General features: G+C 36.6%; 2 protein-coding genes across 6 annotated transcripts in view; both read left to right on the forward strand.

Annotated features, from left to right (window-relative positions):
• Positions 1-11,617, forward strand: part of LOC127260739 (uncharacterized) — a 41,204-nt gene extending 29,587 nt beyond the window's left edge. For all 3 annotated transcript variants that reach the window (XM_051288642.1, XM_051288643.1, XM_051288644.1), the window contains 22 exons: positions 60-254; positions 646-688; positions 1,041-1,162; positions 1,320-1,769; positions 1,986-2,759; positions 2,845-2,918; positions 3,022-3,367; positions 3,440-3,538; positions 3,686-3,841; positions 4,703-4,884; positions 5,082-5,591; positions 6,091-6,268; positions 6,346-6,482; positions 7,119-7,245; positions 8,089-8,310; positions 8,380-8,739; positions 9,360-9,518; positions 9,653-9,925; positions 10,002-10,217; positions 10,316-10,368; positions 10,596-10,704; positions 10,806-11,617. In XM_051288642.1, the coding sequence (XP_051144599.1) occupies positions 60-254; positions 646-688; positions 1,041-1,162; positions 1,320-1,769; positions 1,986-2,759; positions 2,845-2,918; positions 3,022-3,367; positions 3,440-3,538; positions 3,686-3,841; positions 4,703-4,884; positions 5,082-5,591; positions 6,091-6,268; positions 6,346-6,482; positions 7,119-7,245; positions 8,089-8,310; positions 8,380-8,739; positions 9,360-9,518; positions 9,653-9,925; positions 10,002-10,217; positions 10,316-10,368; positions 10,596-10,704; positions 10,806-11,153 (5,133 nt within the window). In that variant the 3' untranslated portion in view covers positions 11,154-11,617. The remainder of the gene's footprint in view (positions 1-59; positions 255-645; positions 689-1,040; positions 1,163-1,319; positions 1,770-1,985; positions 2,760-2,844; positions 2,919-3,021; positions 3,368-3,439; positions 3,539-3,685; positions 3,842-4,702; positions 4,885-5,081; positions 5,592-6,090; positions 6,269-6,345; positions 6,483-7,118; positions 7,246-8,088; positions 8,311-8,379; positions 8,740-9,359; positions 9,519-9,652; positions 9,926-10,001; positions 10,218-10,315; positions 10,369-10,595; positions 10,705-10,805) is intronic.
• Positions 11,618-11,789: 172 nt separating this feature from the next.
• Positions 11,790-15,716, forward strand: LOC127260741 (uncharacterized). 3 transcript variants are annotated; one of them, XM_051288646.1, is made up of 7 exons: positions 11,790-12,105; positions 12,205-12,282; positions 12,711-12,764; positions 13,353-13,418; positions 13,943-14,548; positions 14,721-14,792; positions 15,241-15,716. In XM_051288646.1, the coding sequence occupies exons 1-7, from the start codon at positions 11,944-11,946 to the stop codon at positions 15,466-15,468; spliced, it is 1,266 nt and encodes a 421-aa protein (XP_051144603.1). In that variant the 5' UTR covers positions 11,790-11,943; the 3' UTR covers positions 15,469-15,716. The 3 variants fall into 3 exon arrangements, with proteins under 3 accessions (XP_051144603.1, XP_051144604.1, XP_051144605.1); XM_051288647.1 differs by having other exon boundaries at positions 12,208-12,282; XM_051288648.1 differs by having other exon boundaries at positions 12,220-12,282.
• The last annotated feature ends 659 nt before the right edge of the window (positions 15,717-16,375 follow it).

Consider the following 16,375-nt stretch of genomic DNA (forward strand, 5'->3'; position numbering starts at 1 on the left):
TCGTATATCCACTGGTGGATCTGTGATCATTAAATATGTTGTTCTACTTGAATATGCAGCTCATGAAGCTTGAGAGTTTAACGTCTCATCAGTATGATGTTTCTGTCTGTCTTTATCAAGAGAGTCACCCTACTCAATCATCACTAAACCAGCAATGTGCACGAACTTATGGTGCTGGGTCAGATGGCTCTGAATCTTTGGACATTGAATTTGTGAAGTGGGATGAAGTATTTTTCTTCAAAGTTGATTCTGTGGTTAGTACAACTCTGAGATTCTCAACTGATGAATTTATTCATACATCTTTCAAAGCAATTGTAAATACAGAATGCATCTGTTTTTCGCTTTATTTGAATGATGTCCCTGTCACATGTCACTTGGTCAATTTCTCCCTAATGTTCAAAATTATTATCTGGATATTATTTTACTATACAGTAGTTTTTAGAACCCTCACAGTGACGTGCAAATTGTGCTGTGGTGACTGCAGCCACTACCGCCTGCGACATTAATTATACACATGATCTATCTTCTCCTTCCTGGTTTAGAATCTTGCAGTGAATGGTCTTGGTTTTTACTGTTGTGAACTTATATTATTGTAAGCATACAAGATGTTGATTCACCTCTTATTTGTCTTCTTATATTTTACAGGATGGCTGCATACTGAAATTTACTGTTAGTGAGACTGGGAAAGGTAACCTTCTTGTGTAGTGTGCATGGCTGTACCATGGCCAGTTGAAAAGAAGTGTCCTATAAACATTCTTTTGAATTTTGATGGTCTGGGGAATGAGGAGATTTGGAACTGGACAGGCCACATCTGAAACTCATTGATATTTCTACTGCTGACCCCTATTAACAATTGAATCTTGTTAGAGCTATCAAGTATCCTTGTGTGCCTTATATCTTTTCTTTATCTGTTAAATATATAGTGATTGAACTGAAATATAATTGATAAATGAGAGAAAATGATGCAGTTCCCTGATTCATGGCTTTCTCATGATTTACTGGCATGTTTTTGCAATGTTGACTTAGATTTACATTTGCAGGTGAACCTGTTGGCTACTGTTCTCTGTCTCTGATGCAGCTGGCTCAATCTCAAGACAATTTGCATCCAGTTAACTACCAAAAAAATTTTATTTGGCTAGAGTTGTCATCTGATGAATCTGAGGTGATCTCTATCTCTATCTCTCTCGCTCACTCACACCCGTACACACGTGCATGCATGTGTTATACATGCAAACAAGATTTTGGCGCACCTGCTATAGGTTTGTTTTCGCCTTAATGGAAAACTGAACTAAACCTTAATGATTTTCTCTTTGGTGCAGCTGGGTAACAGATCAAGGATATTTGGTCGTATAAGGTGTGCAGTGATTTTGCCACCTAGATCTGAAACTGAGAATCTGAACAAATGCAAAAAATCTGGTCTGATTCAGATTAGCCCAACCCTGGATGGCCCATGGACCACATTGAGGTTAAACTATGGCGCACCTGCTGCATCTTGGCAATTAGGCAATGATATTGTTGCAAGCGAAGTGAGTGTAATTGGTGGTAATAGATATGTGAACCTCCGTTCTCTTGTATCAGTTTGCAACAGTACTGAGTTCACTCTAGATTTATGCCTCAAGCTTATATATACAAACGGGAATTCGGTACCAGAAACTGGTGTCATGAATGAAACTCCATACAAAGGAAGTGAATTTGAAACAGATGAACTCTTTGAATCGCAGAAATACGACACTACTCATGGTTGGGTATCATGTACCAACTTTGAGGAGGTACGCATATATAGGAGTTATACTATTAAAAATTCTTTTATCCTGTATGTAGTGTTATAACCAAGGTGAATATGCTCCCATTGACATGTTTTACTCTATTACGGTGAACTAGTGTATCCAGAAAAGGAGGTTTCTTATTTGGCTGATTCTAATTTGTCTGAAATTATTATTGTTAGGTAGGAAATTGATCAACTATCATATGTTTATTGTCTACAGGAAGTATCTACTGTTCACTTGCCATCCAATTGGGAATGGGTTGATGAATGGCATGTGGATAATTCCACTGTCAACACAGTTGATGGATGGGTTTATGCTCCAGATATTGAACATTTGAAGTGGCCAGAATCATATGATTCATTGAAATCTGTAAATTATGCAAGACAAAGGAAGTGGATTAGGAGCAGGAAGCATGTGGCAAAGGAGTCTGAAGCACAGATAATTGTTGGACCCCTAAGACCTGGTGAAACTTGTTCGCTTCCCCTACCATGTCTATCACAGATATCCTTGTATGCATTGCTTTTAAAACCCTCAAAGACAGAAGCTACAAGCCAGTATTCATGGAGTTCAGTGATGGATATGCCTGGTCAGTTGCAAGACATGGAGAGGTCAAAAATTAATTCAGAAATATGTGTTTCAAATCTTACAGAGGGTGACAAACTGTTACATTGTGCTGATGTGAGTGAGAGCTCTTCACACAGCTTACATGGTCTTTGGTTTTGCTTGAATATCCAAGCCACTGAAATTGCGAAAGACATTCATTTTAATCCAATTCGGGATTGGACAATCGTAGTCAAATCACCTGTATCAGTTACCAATTATCTCCCTTTTATGGCTGAAATTACAATTCTTGAGATGCAAGCCAGTGGCCATTTCCTTTCCTGCTATAGAGGGGTCTGTGGTCCCAGTGAGAGTGTCAAGGTGTACAATGCTGATATACGAAACCCTCTGTATATCTCTATGCTTCCACAAAAAGGATGGTTGCCAATACATGTCAGTCTGTTAGAACTCTCCATTTTATTATTATTTTTCTTAGAACTTTATTTTGATGGTCTTTATTTTTAATATTCTGTTATAGGAGGCTGCTCTCCTGTCTCACCCTGGCAAATCACCATCAAAGACAATATGTTTAAGAAGTTCAGTATCTGGAAGGTTCGAAATTGTACCATATATAATATTTTCTTCCAACTGTAACATTTTTTCATTTTTATTTTTTTATGTTTGCATGTTTAGGACTCCATTTTTTGGTCTGCAGGATTGTTCAGATTGTTCTTGAGCAAAACAGTACTGATGAAAGGCCTCTGCAACCGAAAGTCATTAAAGTGTATTCGCCATACTGGGTTGGAATTGCAAGATGCCCACCACTTAGTTTCAGGCTTGTTGATATGAGTTCTAGAAAATCAAAGACAAATCCACTCTCTTTTCATGCTAAAAAGATGCAAAATATTATCCTCGAGGAGATAACTATAGAGGAGATGCATGAGGGCTATACAATTGCTTCTGCATTGAATTTCAAATCATTGGGTCTCTCTGCATCTATGGACCAATCTGAAGGAGAGCATTTTGGGCCTCTTACAGATCTTTCTCCACTTGGGAATATGGTAAGAATATTGCTCACTTACTATATTCTTTTGTGTGCAGGATTTCACTCATCTTTATTTACTGATTTCTAGGATGGCTCCCTGGATTTATCGGCTTATAATGCTGATGGCAACTGTATGCAACTTTTTGTGTCTACAAAACCTTGCCCCTACCAATCTATTCCAACAAAGGTATGCACCTTTCAACGGGAACCTTTTTAAAATTATCATTTTGCCACTGAAAAACTTTGGCTCTATGAGTATTTGACACGAGGTGCATATCTAGAACAGAAATCATTATTGATTACCATATATAAACTTATGTTTTCCATCTGACAGGTAATATCTGTCAGACCGTATATGACTTTTACAAACAGAGTTGGTGAGAATTTGTTCTTGAAGTTCAGCAGTAATGATGAGCCAAAGATACTGAGGGCTTCAGATGCAAGAGTTCCCTTTGTACATCTTAAGACCGATGGACCTCAGGAAATCCAGGTTGGTGGCATAATTTATCTTTTTACTATTATTAGCAATAGTGATTTTATTCATGGATAGTGTTTTCCTACAATATTTGGGGAAACAGTAGATAAAATCATCATAAGCAAACTTGACTAAATTAAATCGATGTAGTCAGATTGATTGAGTTCTAAAGATTAACATGCATGAGACACAGGAATTATAACCTAGCAATAAAGTCCTCTCTATTCCTAGTTCTGCAGTAGCAAGGAAGACAGCTAAATAATTCCACTTCTAGGAAGATCAGTCCAGTCTGCTGCATAACAAGTTTGCTAGTGGATATTTGTTGCTCTGATATGTAGTTTTAGTTCCACTGACAACAGGCATTACTACTCTTTTTTGGGGAGAAGTAGAAATTTATTTCTGTAGTCGTAGGAATTAACTCAGAGTCTGCCCGAGAAGAGCTATCTAGCTTGGAGGTTAAGCTAAAGCCATGCAACAGTTTCCAACAAGAAAAAATAAAAAATAACAATAAAGAAAAGCCAAACAGTTTGCACTTTGAGGAGCACGACGGAAAGTGATGAGAGGGCATCTCAAAATGAAACCCAAAGTTGTTGATTTTGAAATAGATAGACATTACTATTAGCAGGAATCTTTTGCAAATAGTTGTTCTCAATCAAAGTTAAAGGAGAATCTATTTTAGTAAAAATATAAATAATAAATTTATAGATATAATTGATAATATGGATATCTGTATAATATTTAATATATATAAAAGATATAATTAAGTGTATCTTTATGTAGATTGTAGGTAGACACATGAATTCGGTAAAGTTATTTGCTGAAAACTTTTCATTTATGAAACTAATAACCCGCCTATGTTTTCATTTTATTCTATAGGTACAAATGCATGATACAAAATGGTCATTTCCTATTCAAGTAGTGAAGGAGGACAGCATTACTCTCACCTTAAAAAAACATGATGGTGCATGGAGGTTCTTACGAATGGAAGTCCGAGGTTATGAGGAAGGATCTCGTTTCATAGTTGTTTTTCGTCTTGGATCAGTGAGTGGTCCTATTAGGTAAGCTTTTTTTTCATCTTTTACATGTCTAATGAGTTCAATTTAATATTGGATCATTAATGATAAGCAGGATGTCTGCCTACTCTTGTGAATTCTGCCATTGCCAAAAACTCTGCGATATTTAGTTTTTGTCCAGGTTTAGATTATGTGTTTTTTCTTTTGTACTGTTTCTGATCCACTACAATTTTATTGAATAGGATTGAGAACAGATCAAGTTTTAGAGTGAGAATTCGGCAAACTGGATTTGATGATGATTCGTGGATTCAATTACAGCCACTTTCATCAGAGAACTTTTCTTGGGAGAATCCATATGGCCAAAAAACCATTGATACTGAGATCTATGGCAGCCATAATGATGGGATCTTCAAAATTGATCTTGATAGAGCTGGATTCTCTGATGTTGATGACAGCTCTGGGCTCTTTTCCTATGTTGACAATATAGGTGATATCAAGGTTGTTAGGCTTATGAACATAAATACTCAAACCTTAAGATCAAGGGAAAGTACTTCGCAGTTGTGTAGAAACTTGGGAAATCCTCATATCCTAGCTAAGATGCCCGAACAAGGATCTCCGTTGGAAGTTATGCTAGAGTTGGGTGTTCTTGGTGTTTCTCTTGTTGACCATAGACCAAGAGAGCTTGCATACTTCTACATGGAGAGATTCTTCTTATCCTATTCAACTGGCTATGATGGTGGAACGACAACGAGGTTACATCATCTCCTCCAATTTGGTTTTATTGTGTATTAAATTCTCTCTTCTGAAAGGTGCTATCCTCTGAAAACTTAATAGTAATCCATATTCACTTCCAATGGAGTATTTAATTCTAATTTGCATGGTTTTTTTTCAGGGAAAAAATTATAGTCTTTTCATTATATTCACTTATTCCTGGGCTTAGCCTTGGGGACACAAATGATTTTCTTAATTGGATGTTGAGTTATGTTAAAACTAGTACCTCCTTAGAGAAATTTTAAGTGTTGTGAAAGTACAAATTTGTCTCACCAGTGCTGTACCAACATCTTACGGACTTGACAGGTCAATCTTTTGATCAGTTAGATATACTCAGTAGGCACGCCTCATTTTTTATTTCTGTGAACTCCTCAGCAATTGTCTAAGTTATAGAATGTAGACTTCTATCCAGTTTCTGTTATATTGGATTTGAAGTTCCTCATTGACCCATCGTATATTGTTTTGGTTTTACCATAACAGGTTCAAAGTGATACTTGGATACATTCAACTGGATAATCAGCTTCCTCTGACAGTAATGCCCATACTTTTGGTACCAGAACAGACTCCGGATGTGCAACATCCAGTCTTCAAAATGACTATAACATCACGCAATGAAATTGTTGATGGTGTCCAGATCTACCCCTATGTTTACATAAGGGTAATGTCCCTGCCCCTGAAGAGTTTTCAATTTCAATTTTGCATTGAATGTTGCTTAATACTTTCACTATGTTACAGGTAATTGATAAAATTTGGAGACTCAACATCCATGAGCCAATCATCTGGGCTTTCATAGATTTTTTCAACAAACTCCAACTAGATCGTGTTCCACAAAATACTACTGTTACACAAGTTGATCCTGAAATGCGTATAGAGTAAGAAATTATTCAATTACTTTAAATTGTCCTCATCTAATCGTGTCATCATCCTTGCTGTACTACATTCTGGCACCTCCTGCTGCCTGTTGGTAGCTATGAAATTGTTTCTTTAGCATACATTTACAATGCTATGTGATAGAATGTAATTGGGTTTTCTAGTTTGCAAAATTTTATTGGCTCTGCAATGATTCGCACACATTATTAACTACTAGTCTGGTGATTGTAGTTGCTTAGAGTTTGCTTAGTTTAGTAACTACTATTCTGCAATGTTGTATGTCAGTCAGCTTCTTGTCCAAATGCTTCATATTTTCATTGTTAGTAATATGTTCTATTTGACACTCTTAGTACAATGTTATTTTTCACACACTTTATTTTCTTCATGACAATTCGTATACCAACATTCTGTATGTGTTGAGAAGAAATTTTCTTTTCCTTTCCATGGTACATATAATATGGTGTTGTATACTTGTATACCCATGCCTAATTAATCCCCTCATGCATGTTCAATGATCTTATTATGAATCGCACCTGAGCAGCAGAAGTAAATGTTTTAAACTTCCTTTAGGAAAATATATATATACATATATTAACTTCTAAAGGAAATTACTTGACATATTCCCTTTTTGCTTCCAGCTTGATTGATATTTCTGAGGTAAGACTTAAGGTTGCATTGGAGACTGCACCAGGTCAAAGACCACATGGACATCTAGGTGTATGGGGCCCTGTTTTGTCAGCTGTTGGGAATGCCTTTAAGATTCAGGTCTGTTGCCAGTTTTCTCTTCACAAAATGTTGGCTCATGGTTGCATTCACTTCAATGCTATTTATCTATGGAACTTCCTATTGAAAATCTCAAAAGATCTAAGATGTTGAGATTGCAAAACAATATGATTAAATATCAATCCTTAGTATAAATAATATTCACATACCTGATACCACATTTAGGAAAAATCTCCAGATAATCAACTCAATGTGTCTAATATACCCTTTGGCCACCAATATAGCTTATTATAGAAAAGGATTCATCTGCACCATGCTTCAATGCAAAATTGCACTTAGCAATCTAATTTTACTTCTGACTATCACCATCTCTCAGATTTTCTGTTTGCCCAAACACTCATCTCTCCATACAATCCCTACATTCCCTTTCTGAGAAACCTTAAACAAATGTATTGGGAATGGAAATATCATTTAGACTCGATATAATTTTTAGGGTAGATAATAACAACTTGAGGAGACATAGTTAGACAGTTGATCAAGGGATCGCATAGTCTCCAGGTCCTGTGATGTATGGATTGTGTAATTAATGGAAGGTCTGATATTACTGTTAACTCCTTTTTGTTCACCTTCTACTTCTTTTTTCTTTTTTTTTTTTTTTTTGTGTGTGTGATGTGGGGATACATTTCCTCTAGATTTGATTTATTATGTTATCTATTCCAAGTTCTGCACACTCTGCATAAGCTCATCTAAAATCAATATCTATTAATACAAAACATTTTATTTGGCCAAAGATACACATGAATTTAGGTCACATGAATATAAACTGTTTCCTTTTCTTTCTTTCTTTTCCCCTGATATATGTTAATTGCAATGTCTTTATATCAGGTTCATCTTCGGAAAGTGACACACAGAGACAGATTTTTAAGAAAGAGTTCCATAATGTCAGCAATTGGAAATCGCATATGGAGAGATCTGATCCATAATCCACTACATTTATTATTTTCTGTAGATGTACTTGGCATGACAAGTTCCACTTTGGCATCACTCAGTAAAGGCTTTGCCGAGCTCTCAACTGATGGACAATTTTTACAGCTTCGCTCCAAGCAGGTAATATTGTTTGAATATTCTGCATCAGAGAAAATAAAAATTTATATTAACACTAGACAATGGATTTAGGTGTGGTCTCGAAGGATTACTGGTGTTGGTGATGGAATTGTGCAAGGAACTGAAGCTCTTGCTCAAGGCTTTGCTTTTGGAGTGTCAGGGGTTGTGAGGAAACCGGTACAGAGTGCTAGACAAAATGGTATTCTTGGCTTTGCTCATGGATTGGGACAGGCTTTCTTGGGTTTTTTTGTACAGCCAATGAGTGGAGCATTAGATTTTTTCTCCTTGACTGTTGATGGAATTGGTGCAAGTTGTTCCCGGTGCTTGGAGATTTTGAGTAACAAGAAAAACTTCCAGCGAGTACGAAATCCACGGGCATTTCACGCAGATAATATTTTGAGAGAATATTCTGAAAGAGAAGCAATTGGGCAGGCATGTATACTGTTTTTTCCTACTATTTATGTTATTTGAAATTAATGTGCTATTGATTTACCATATGTACTGAAAAATCTCATATATGATGCTTGAATGAATCATGAATGTCCATGCCCTAAACATTCATATGCTGGAATACACTCCTGAATCATGGGAGGATGCTCCATATCTTTATCGTACAGGCTTCAACCAGAATTATGGAGTTTCTCTGTTTGATGTCTAGTTCACATATATTTATATATGTTCAAATTTTCTGATTATTGGGCCTAGATTCACCCGATGTTTCCATATCACTGTTTTTGTTTTTCAATTTTTTTAAACACTCACAGTGTCATGTTTCCTTGATTATGGCTCTTCTTTCTATGATCTATAAACTATCTTTCTTCTAAAAACAAAACTTTATGTGGAAGTTCATACCCTCCACAATACTAACATGAGCTTTGCACTGACGTTTTTGTAAGTTTAGTGCTAGGTTGACTCTTGGATCCATTTTAACATGTCTTAATAGAGTTTATTACTCTCATACGTAATAGAATCTTAACATGATGCTATTTTAATCTGTTTAATGATAATTTGGCGCTGATGGTAATAACCTGACATTATATTCTCTGTTTCAGATGATACTTTTCCTTGCAGAAGCAAGTAGGAATTTTGGATGTACTGAAATATTCAAAGAGCCATCAAAATTTGCTTGGTCTGATTGCTATGAAGAGCATTTTGTTGTTCCATATCAACGGATTGTATTGGTTACTAATAGGCGAGTAATGCTGCTGCAGGTAGCCACATTCCTCCGTTGTTTCGACTTGCTTCTCCTTTGTTTAGAACATTATTGTCTGCTTTTATGTAGTACAGAGTTTCCTCTTTCTAATCTTTCTTTTCATTAATTTTTTGTGTTGGTGTTTATTTCAAGTGTTCGGCCCCTGATAAGATGGATAGAAAGCCGTGCAAGATATTGTGGGATGTGCCATGGGATGAAGTAATGGCACTAGAATTGGCCAAAGCTGGATATCTCATCCCTTCACATTTAATAATCCATTTGAAGAGCTTTGTGAGAGGGGAAAGCTTCGTACGAGTTATTAAGTGCAAGACAGAACAATTGCCAAATGAAAGTGAACCACAAGCTGTTAGAGTTTGCTCGGTGGTGCGGAAAATGTGGAAGGCACAGCAGAACTTCGCAAAACAGGTCTTCTACTCACCATCAAACCAATATTTTATTTGATGAATAAAAATCTTGACATGTGATTTTCTACCATGTGCAGGCATCTTCGAGCCAAAGTTGTGTATACATTTCTCGTAATGAAGTTGACTTAGCAGAATCACGCAAACGGCATAGACCCATTATCACATCAGGAAAATATTCTTCTTCAAGCTCCACATCCGGTGAGCAAAAATTCATTGAACACAGCATCAATTTTACAAGAATATGGAACAGTGAACGAGAATCTAAAGGTCGTTGCACGTTGTGCCAAAAACAGGTGCGTAATGTCAATCTCCATGTCATATTCCCAGTGTAGTTTTTAGATTCCCGAACATGTCTATTCATATTTTTCTCTAACAACTTTGTTACTTCCAGAGTTCGGGCAATGATGAAACTTGTAGCATCTGGCGGCCTGTTTGTCCTGACGGGTAAGTACCAATTTCCTCCTTGAAAAACAACTGCTGAATTAAAGAACTTCGCAAGAAGATCATTTGGCATGCATTTCGCCATTTTACCCAAAATGGTTAAGCTACTTTTTTATTTTGGATATCCTTTAAATGTCTTGTTGACATAACCATTATATCACTTAGATTCAAAAAACTTATCTTAGAGCTATAACCATTATATCACTTCGCAATGTCTTTGAATGTTCCAGGTACGTCTCAATCGGAGATATAGCTCGCCCTGGCAACCATCCTCCTAATGTTGCTGCAATTTATCGTGTATCCAATAAATTGTTTGAGTTCCCTGTGGGATACGACCTGGTAAAACATCCTTCAAATATTATTGTTGATTTCAATATTGAAAACTAGAAGGTTGAGGCAGGTTTGTGTTTTATTGATGTCTTCAACATTCCACTGTATAGGTTTGGAGGAATTGTTTGGATGATTACAAAAACCCCGTGTCGATTTGGCATCCACGCGCTCCTGAAGGCTATGTATCCCTTGGATGCGTGGCTGTTTCAAGATTTGAAGAGCCGGAGCTCGATGAAGTGTACTGCGTAGCCGAATCTCTTTGCGAGGAAACAGCATTTGAAGAGCAAAAGATATGGTCAGCATCAGATGCTTATCCATGGGCTTGCCATATATACCAAATGTGTAGCGACGCCCTTCACTTTGTCGCTTTGAGACAACCTCAAGAAGAATCCGACTGGAAACCTAAAAGGGTCCTCGACTCTGCCCAGCTTTCAATGCATTCATCGGATGCTCGGTGACTTTTGCATCCTTTTAGGAGGTCGACATCATTCGAAGCCAGCAACACTTGATGGATAGCAAGGGAACAGGGAACCATCAGCAGTAGATAAGTCGTTAAGCTCTTTCCATCATCGATAAGCTTTTGGATACCTTTTTACTCCAAAAAAATCTAAACTCTGTGAAGGTGTTTTGTAAATGGAATAACAAAGAGTGCTTGGCAAAATTCCCTTCAAAGGTCTTAGTAAAATTGCACTCTTCAACTGAGCTAAGTATAAAATCAAATTGTGCCTCCATAATACGGTTTCTAGGCAGGGGTGGAAATAACATACCAAAACACCATGCATCGCATACCAAAAGATTTGGAAAATTTTGGTATAGTATGATATTGTATCGAATTTTTTTGGTACGATAACAGTATCGGTTCGTTCAGTATACATATCGAAACATGTGACGATAGGAGACTTTAACAAAAACCAAGATGCTGTAACAAAGGAAGCCTCAGATCCCTCAATGATTCAAACATCAATTGAGGAGTAAAGATGAGAGGAGAGAATAGACGAGAGCTTGCCGACAGGCAATCAAGAAACGGAAATCTCCCTTTAATTTATGGTTATTACCCATTAAATAGCACGCAATCAATGAATCGACTACGCCAAATCAAACCAAGATCATGTGGATGTGGTGGTACCAATTGCCCTCCGATCGCTTTCCCTCAACAACACATTCACACGACTCAATGAATAAATAAATAAATACACACTTTCCATCGACTCCTTCTCCTTCCCCGTCTCAATTGCAATTGCAATTGCAATGGAAGGATTGGTCAAGGGACTGATTAATGTCGCCTTGGGAGACAACGATGACGATGGGAATGGGAGACGGAACGATCAAAGCAGGGAGGAACGGTCCAGATCCACTTGGGCGCAGGTTGTGTCTGAGGAAAAGGACCACGAGGATGATCGGAACAGACGTGTAACTTTTTCTTTCTTAACTGTTTTCATGGAGTGAGTTCTGTTTCTGTACGATTTCCTTCCCTTTGTTCGTCAGCTGAATTTGCTGTTTGGTGGTTAGCAGGGCCAGGGTCAGGGTCAGGGTCAGGGTCAGGGACAACACACAGCATCATATCAGCGACCATATCAACGTAGGGAGGTAATCTGTTTCTGTGTTTTTCAGTTATCATGTTCTGTTGTTGGTTTCGTTTCAACTGCATATCCTTAATGGGGTAGAAAAAACTACACATTGAGAAGAGAAGAGTAGAGTAGAATAATTTTGTGAGCTTGAAAGGTATAAATTAATTAATTAATGCATCATCATCGTCTATCTTCAGATCTGAACTCTGATTATATGACCTCGAATGAATGCGTAAGAAATGAAAATTGTTTTTATGGATAATTTTGATTTAGTACATACCAAGAAAGGTGTCTTGTCTTGTTTGGTTTTGATCTCTTATTATATATTACAAGTTTGCTTCAAATGATAGGGTTCATATTCTGGTAATATTTCTGTATCTTAATTCCTGTGGTCTACTTTCATAGTTACATTTCTTCTTCTGCTGAGTTTGGTGTTTTGGGTATCAGGAGGAATGGGAATCAGACTGCTCACAAGGACGACTTCCAGAGGGACATCCACGGGTACTTTTTATGTACATTAATTCCTATATAGCTAATATTGTTAGTTTTTGTGGTTGAATTCAACTCAACTCTAGTCTGGATGCAGATCCTCAAAAGGTAAAATATTGAATTGTGACCATTTTTGGCCTTCCTGTTGCATTATGTTGTAATTCTTGAAACAGGTTTTTTCAACTATTTGCATAACAATGGATCATTATCTATTCTGTCTTTTCAGATCATCTAACAGCCCATGCAATCAATCACATTTCTAATGCATGAAACAAATGAACATTATTGGATGAATGATTTTGTACCGACTGCCCAAGAAAGGCATTTGGTTTCGAGTTACTCCTTTTGTTAAGTATTATATGTTCATATGAAGAGATCATGACGAACACAGTGCTCATTTTGGTAATTTTATGTTCGCATATAGACGAACAGGTGTGAATAGAATGTGTATACATTTAGCATTTAGTACCTAGATTTTTCGGCGCTACTTCATTATCAATGGATATCATGGAATAGGCATTCTTTGACTAATTAGTATGTCTCTCGCTTAAGTATTAGAAGTTCAAATTTATGAACTTGCTACTTGTCGGATCCGTGCAGGAGGACGATGGAGACAATGATGGTTGGGAAACAGTACACAAGAAGCCTTCTAAACGGCGGCAAAAGGTATTCATAGAACTTGATTAAACATTAGAGACCATTTCCTCTTGAATAGAGTGTCTAGAGGGTGTGTTCTTTTTGGGTTTATGTTTTGGATTACAGTATATTTTAGGTGAAATAGTATCTGGACATGATGTTTTGTACGGAAAAAAAATATATAATTCGATGTTTTTTAAAGAGAACTGATAGGTAGAAAAAAACAATGAAATATATATATTACATCAACAGATCCCTAGTAGCTGGATTTTTCAGCTCGACTACTTTATCACTGCATGTTTTGGAATAGACATTTTTTGACTCATTACTAGATCTCACCGTTGGGAGAGAAAGCTGTAGATTGACTTATTCATCTAACCAAAATCAGATTGATGATCCTAAAATTTTCCAGAAGCATGACTGACTAGTGACTACCCCACCCAGTATATGCAGAAATATTTTCCATCTTCTGTCTACATCATATGTTCTAATTAAACTTAACAACTTACTACTGGGGTGTTATCAAAAAAAAAATGCAATTCAATTATGTCCAGGTGCCTAAGGAGAAGTGGAATGACTACAAGAAGCCACCTACAGAGCAGAATTACGCTAATGAGGTCGACTGCCGTGGTGACTTAGATCCCTCAGAAGAAGAGCTTTACGATCTAGCAAAGGCTGCAAACAAACTGTGGGAACTTGATTTGAACCGTTTAGTACCTGGAAAAGATTATGAGATTGATTGTGGTGACGGGAAAAAAGTCTACCAGAAGGAAGACATGGCAGAAGGGAGCCTGTTCGCCTGGTTGAGTGATGATATATTGAGGAGGCCTACGTACTCTCGTTTCTGTTCTCTTCTTGATAATTATAATCCACATGAAGGGTATAAAGAAGTCGTAACACCTGAGGAGAGACAAGAGCAAGCAGCATTTATAGAAGAGATCAGCAGAACAGCCCCTATTAAGTACCTGTACAAGTATCTGTTAGCCAAGGGCAAAGCACCGGAGAATTATCAAGATTTCAAGCGAATTTTGACAAGTCTCTGGTTCGATCTTTATGGTCGAGGTGGCACATCTAGCTGTTCTTCTGCTTTCGAACATGTTTTTGTTGGAGAAATCAAATCTGGACAGCCAGAAGTATCTGGATTTCATAACTGGATTCAGGTACAAGCCTAAAGAAGTTTTATGCTTTTCATCTGGATTGGTTCTCATTTTGCCTAAATTTTGTTACATGTAAGCTTGTTATGACAAGCAGAATGTGTGATCACCCCTCTTTATGTTTCTTGTTTTACAAATTTTAGTGATATCATTTACAAACATCAAACTTCATTTGCAGTTCTATCTGGAAGAGTCAAAGGGAAATGTGGACTATCAAGGCTATATATTTCCTCGACGGCGTGGTGACACAGTAAGTAATTATTTGCATCCATCTTCAACATAATTGTATTGTTCACGTTGAATTTTTCCATCTAACCTTGGTTCATGAACTAGAGCTTTGAACTGAATCTAGTTTTCATGAACGAAATACAGAGTTGGAGATTGATCATCAATTTTGGTAGCCCCCAGAAGGGTTTGTTTTTATGCAAATATGTACAAGTAGGGATCTCAAGTAGATTGTATCTATAGAAAGTTAGACATGACTAAAATTAAGCCTATATAGTCTTTCAAACAAATGTATTGCGTCTACAAGTTACCAAATTAAGCTTGTTATTTGCATGCATCTTAACAAATATCTATTCCATTCGTAGTCAACTCTCTAATTCCATGGATCCACATGAATCAAAATAATTTCTTCTAAATATATTAAGATGTTTGTATTTTTTAATAATAGTTATGTTCTTTGCCCTATGTTGCAGCCCGACTCAGAGACACAGCTGCTTACCATTCAGTTTGAATGGAATGGCATTCTGAAAGCTGTGTCGAGCACCTTGATTGGAGTGAGCCCCGAGTTTGAGATTGCATTGTACACTCTATGCTTCTACTTGGGAGAAGAAGATAACCATGTCGAACTTGGTCCATATAATGTAAATGTCAAATGCTACCGCCATGGGAACAAGCTTGGATCTGCTTTTCCGGTGACTTGAAACACCGTGGTAAGCTTTGGCTAACCTTTAAGGATGTGTTATATTATGACCTTTTGATGAAGATACTAAATTATTTGGATAAAAAATTGAAGACATAATTGCTATGGGTTGGCTTGTGAGTGTCTTTTATGTCCAACCTTGTGTGAGGTGATTGATAATCATATTATGTGATGTTTGAGGACTGAATTATATGTAATGTTTGTATAGACAATGCTATAAGTTTAAATAAGATGTTGATTAGGTGATAATTTAAATGTGTTTTTGCATACAGGTCAATGTATGTATTTTTCAGTTATAGGTAGCTCAACATATTTGTTATGATTTTTCATTCTGCTAAACACCATAATCCACCTCATGTTATATTATTCCAGCTACAGCATTAAAATTCAAAAAATAATAATGATTAAAAAAAAAAAAAAAAAATGAATCAATGAATGCTTGGCACTTTGATGGATACAAAACCTTGAAAGGAACTCAACAATGAATCAATAAATATCTTGGTAAGATATTTGCTATGCTTGGTTCTGGTACACAAACAACAGCTGTTGAATTCATTCAAGAAATCCATTTGATTGTTTTCGTTATGCCAAAGCATATTCGTGATTCCCACCTGTCACACCTTATGCATCTATTAAGCTTTTTCATAGAGTTTGATTTCAATTATGTAATTTTTTAGTTTTCCATTTAGTATAAATTTGTGACAGATGACAAATAAATTCTATATTAATTTTATAAAAGCAAATTATATCCTTTATATATTTGTATAATGTATGTATATATACACGCATCCACACAATGAGTATTTAACTACATTCGACGAATCTAATCCTAGCGAGAAATTCCTCAGCAGTGAATGAACCAAGAACACATATTTTCTATCGCAGAAGAGGTTCAACACAACCTAAAC

The sequence above is a fragment of the Andrographis paniculata genome, unplaced genomic scaffold (genome assembly GCF_009805555.1).
Source record: "Andrographis paniculata isolate CXL003 unplaced genomic scaffold, ASM980555v1 Contig62END, whole genome shotgun sequence".
NCBI lineage: Eukaryota > Viridiplantae > Streptophyta > Magnoliopsida > Lamiales > Acanthaceae > Andrographis > Andrographis paniculata.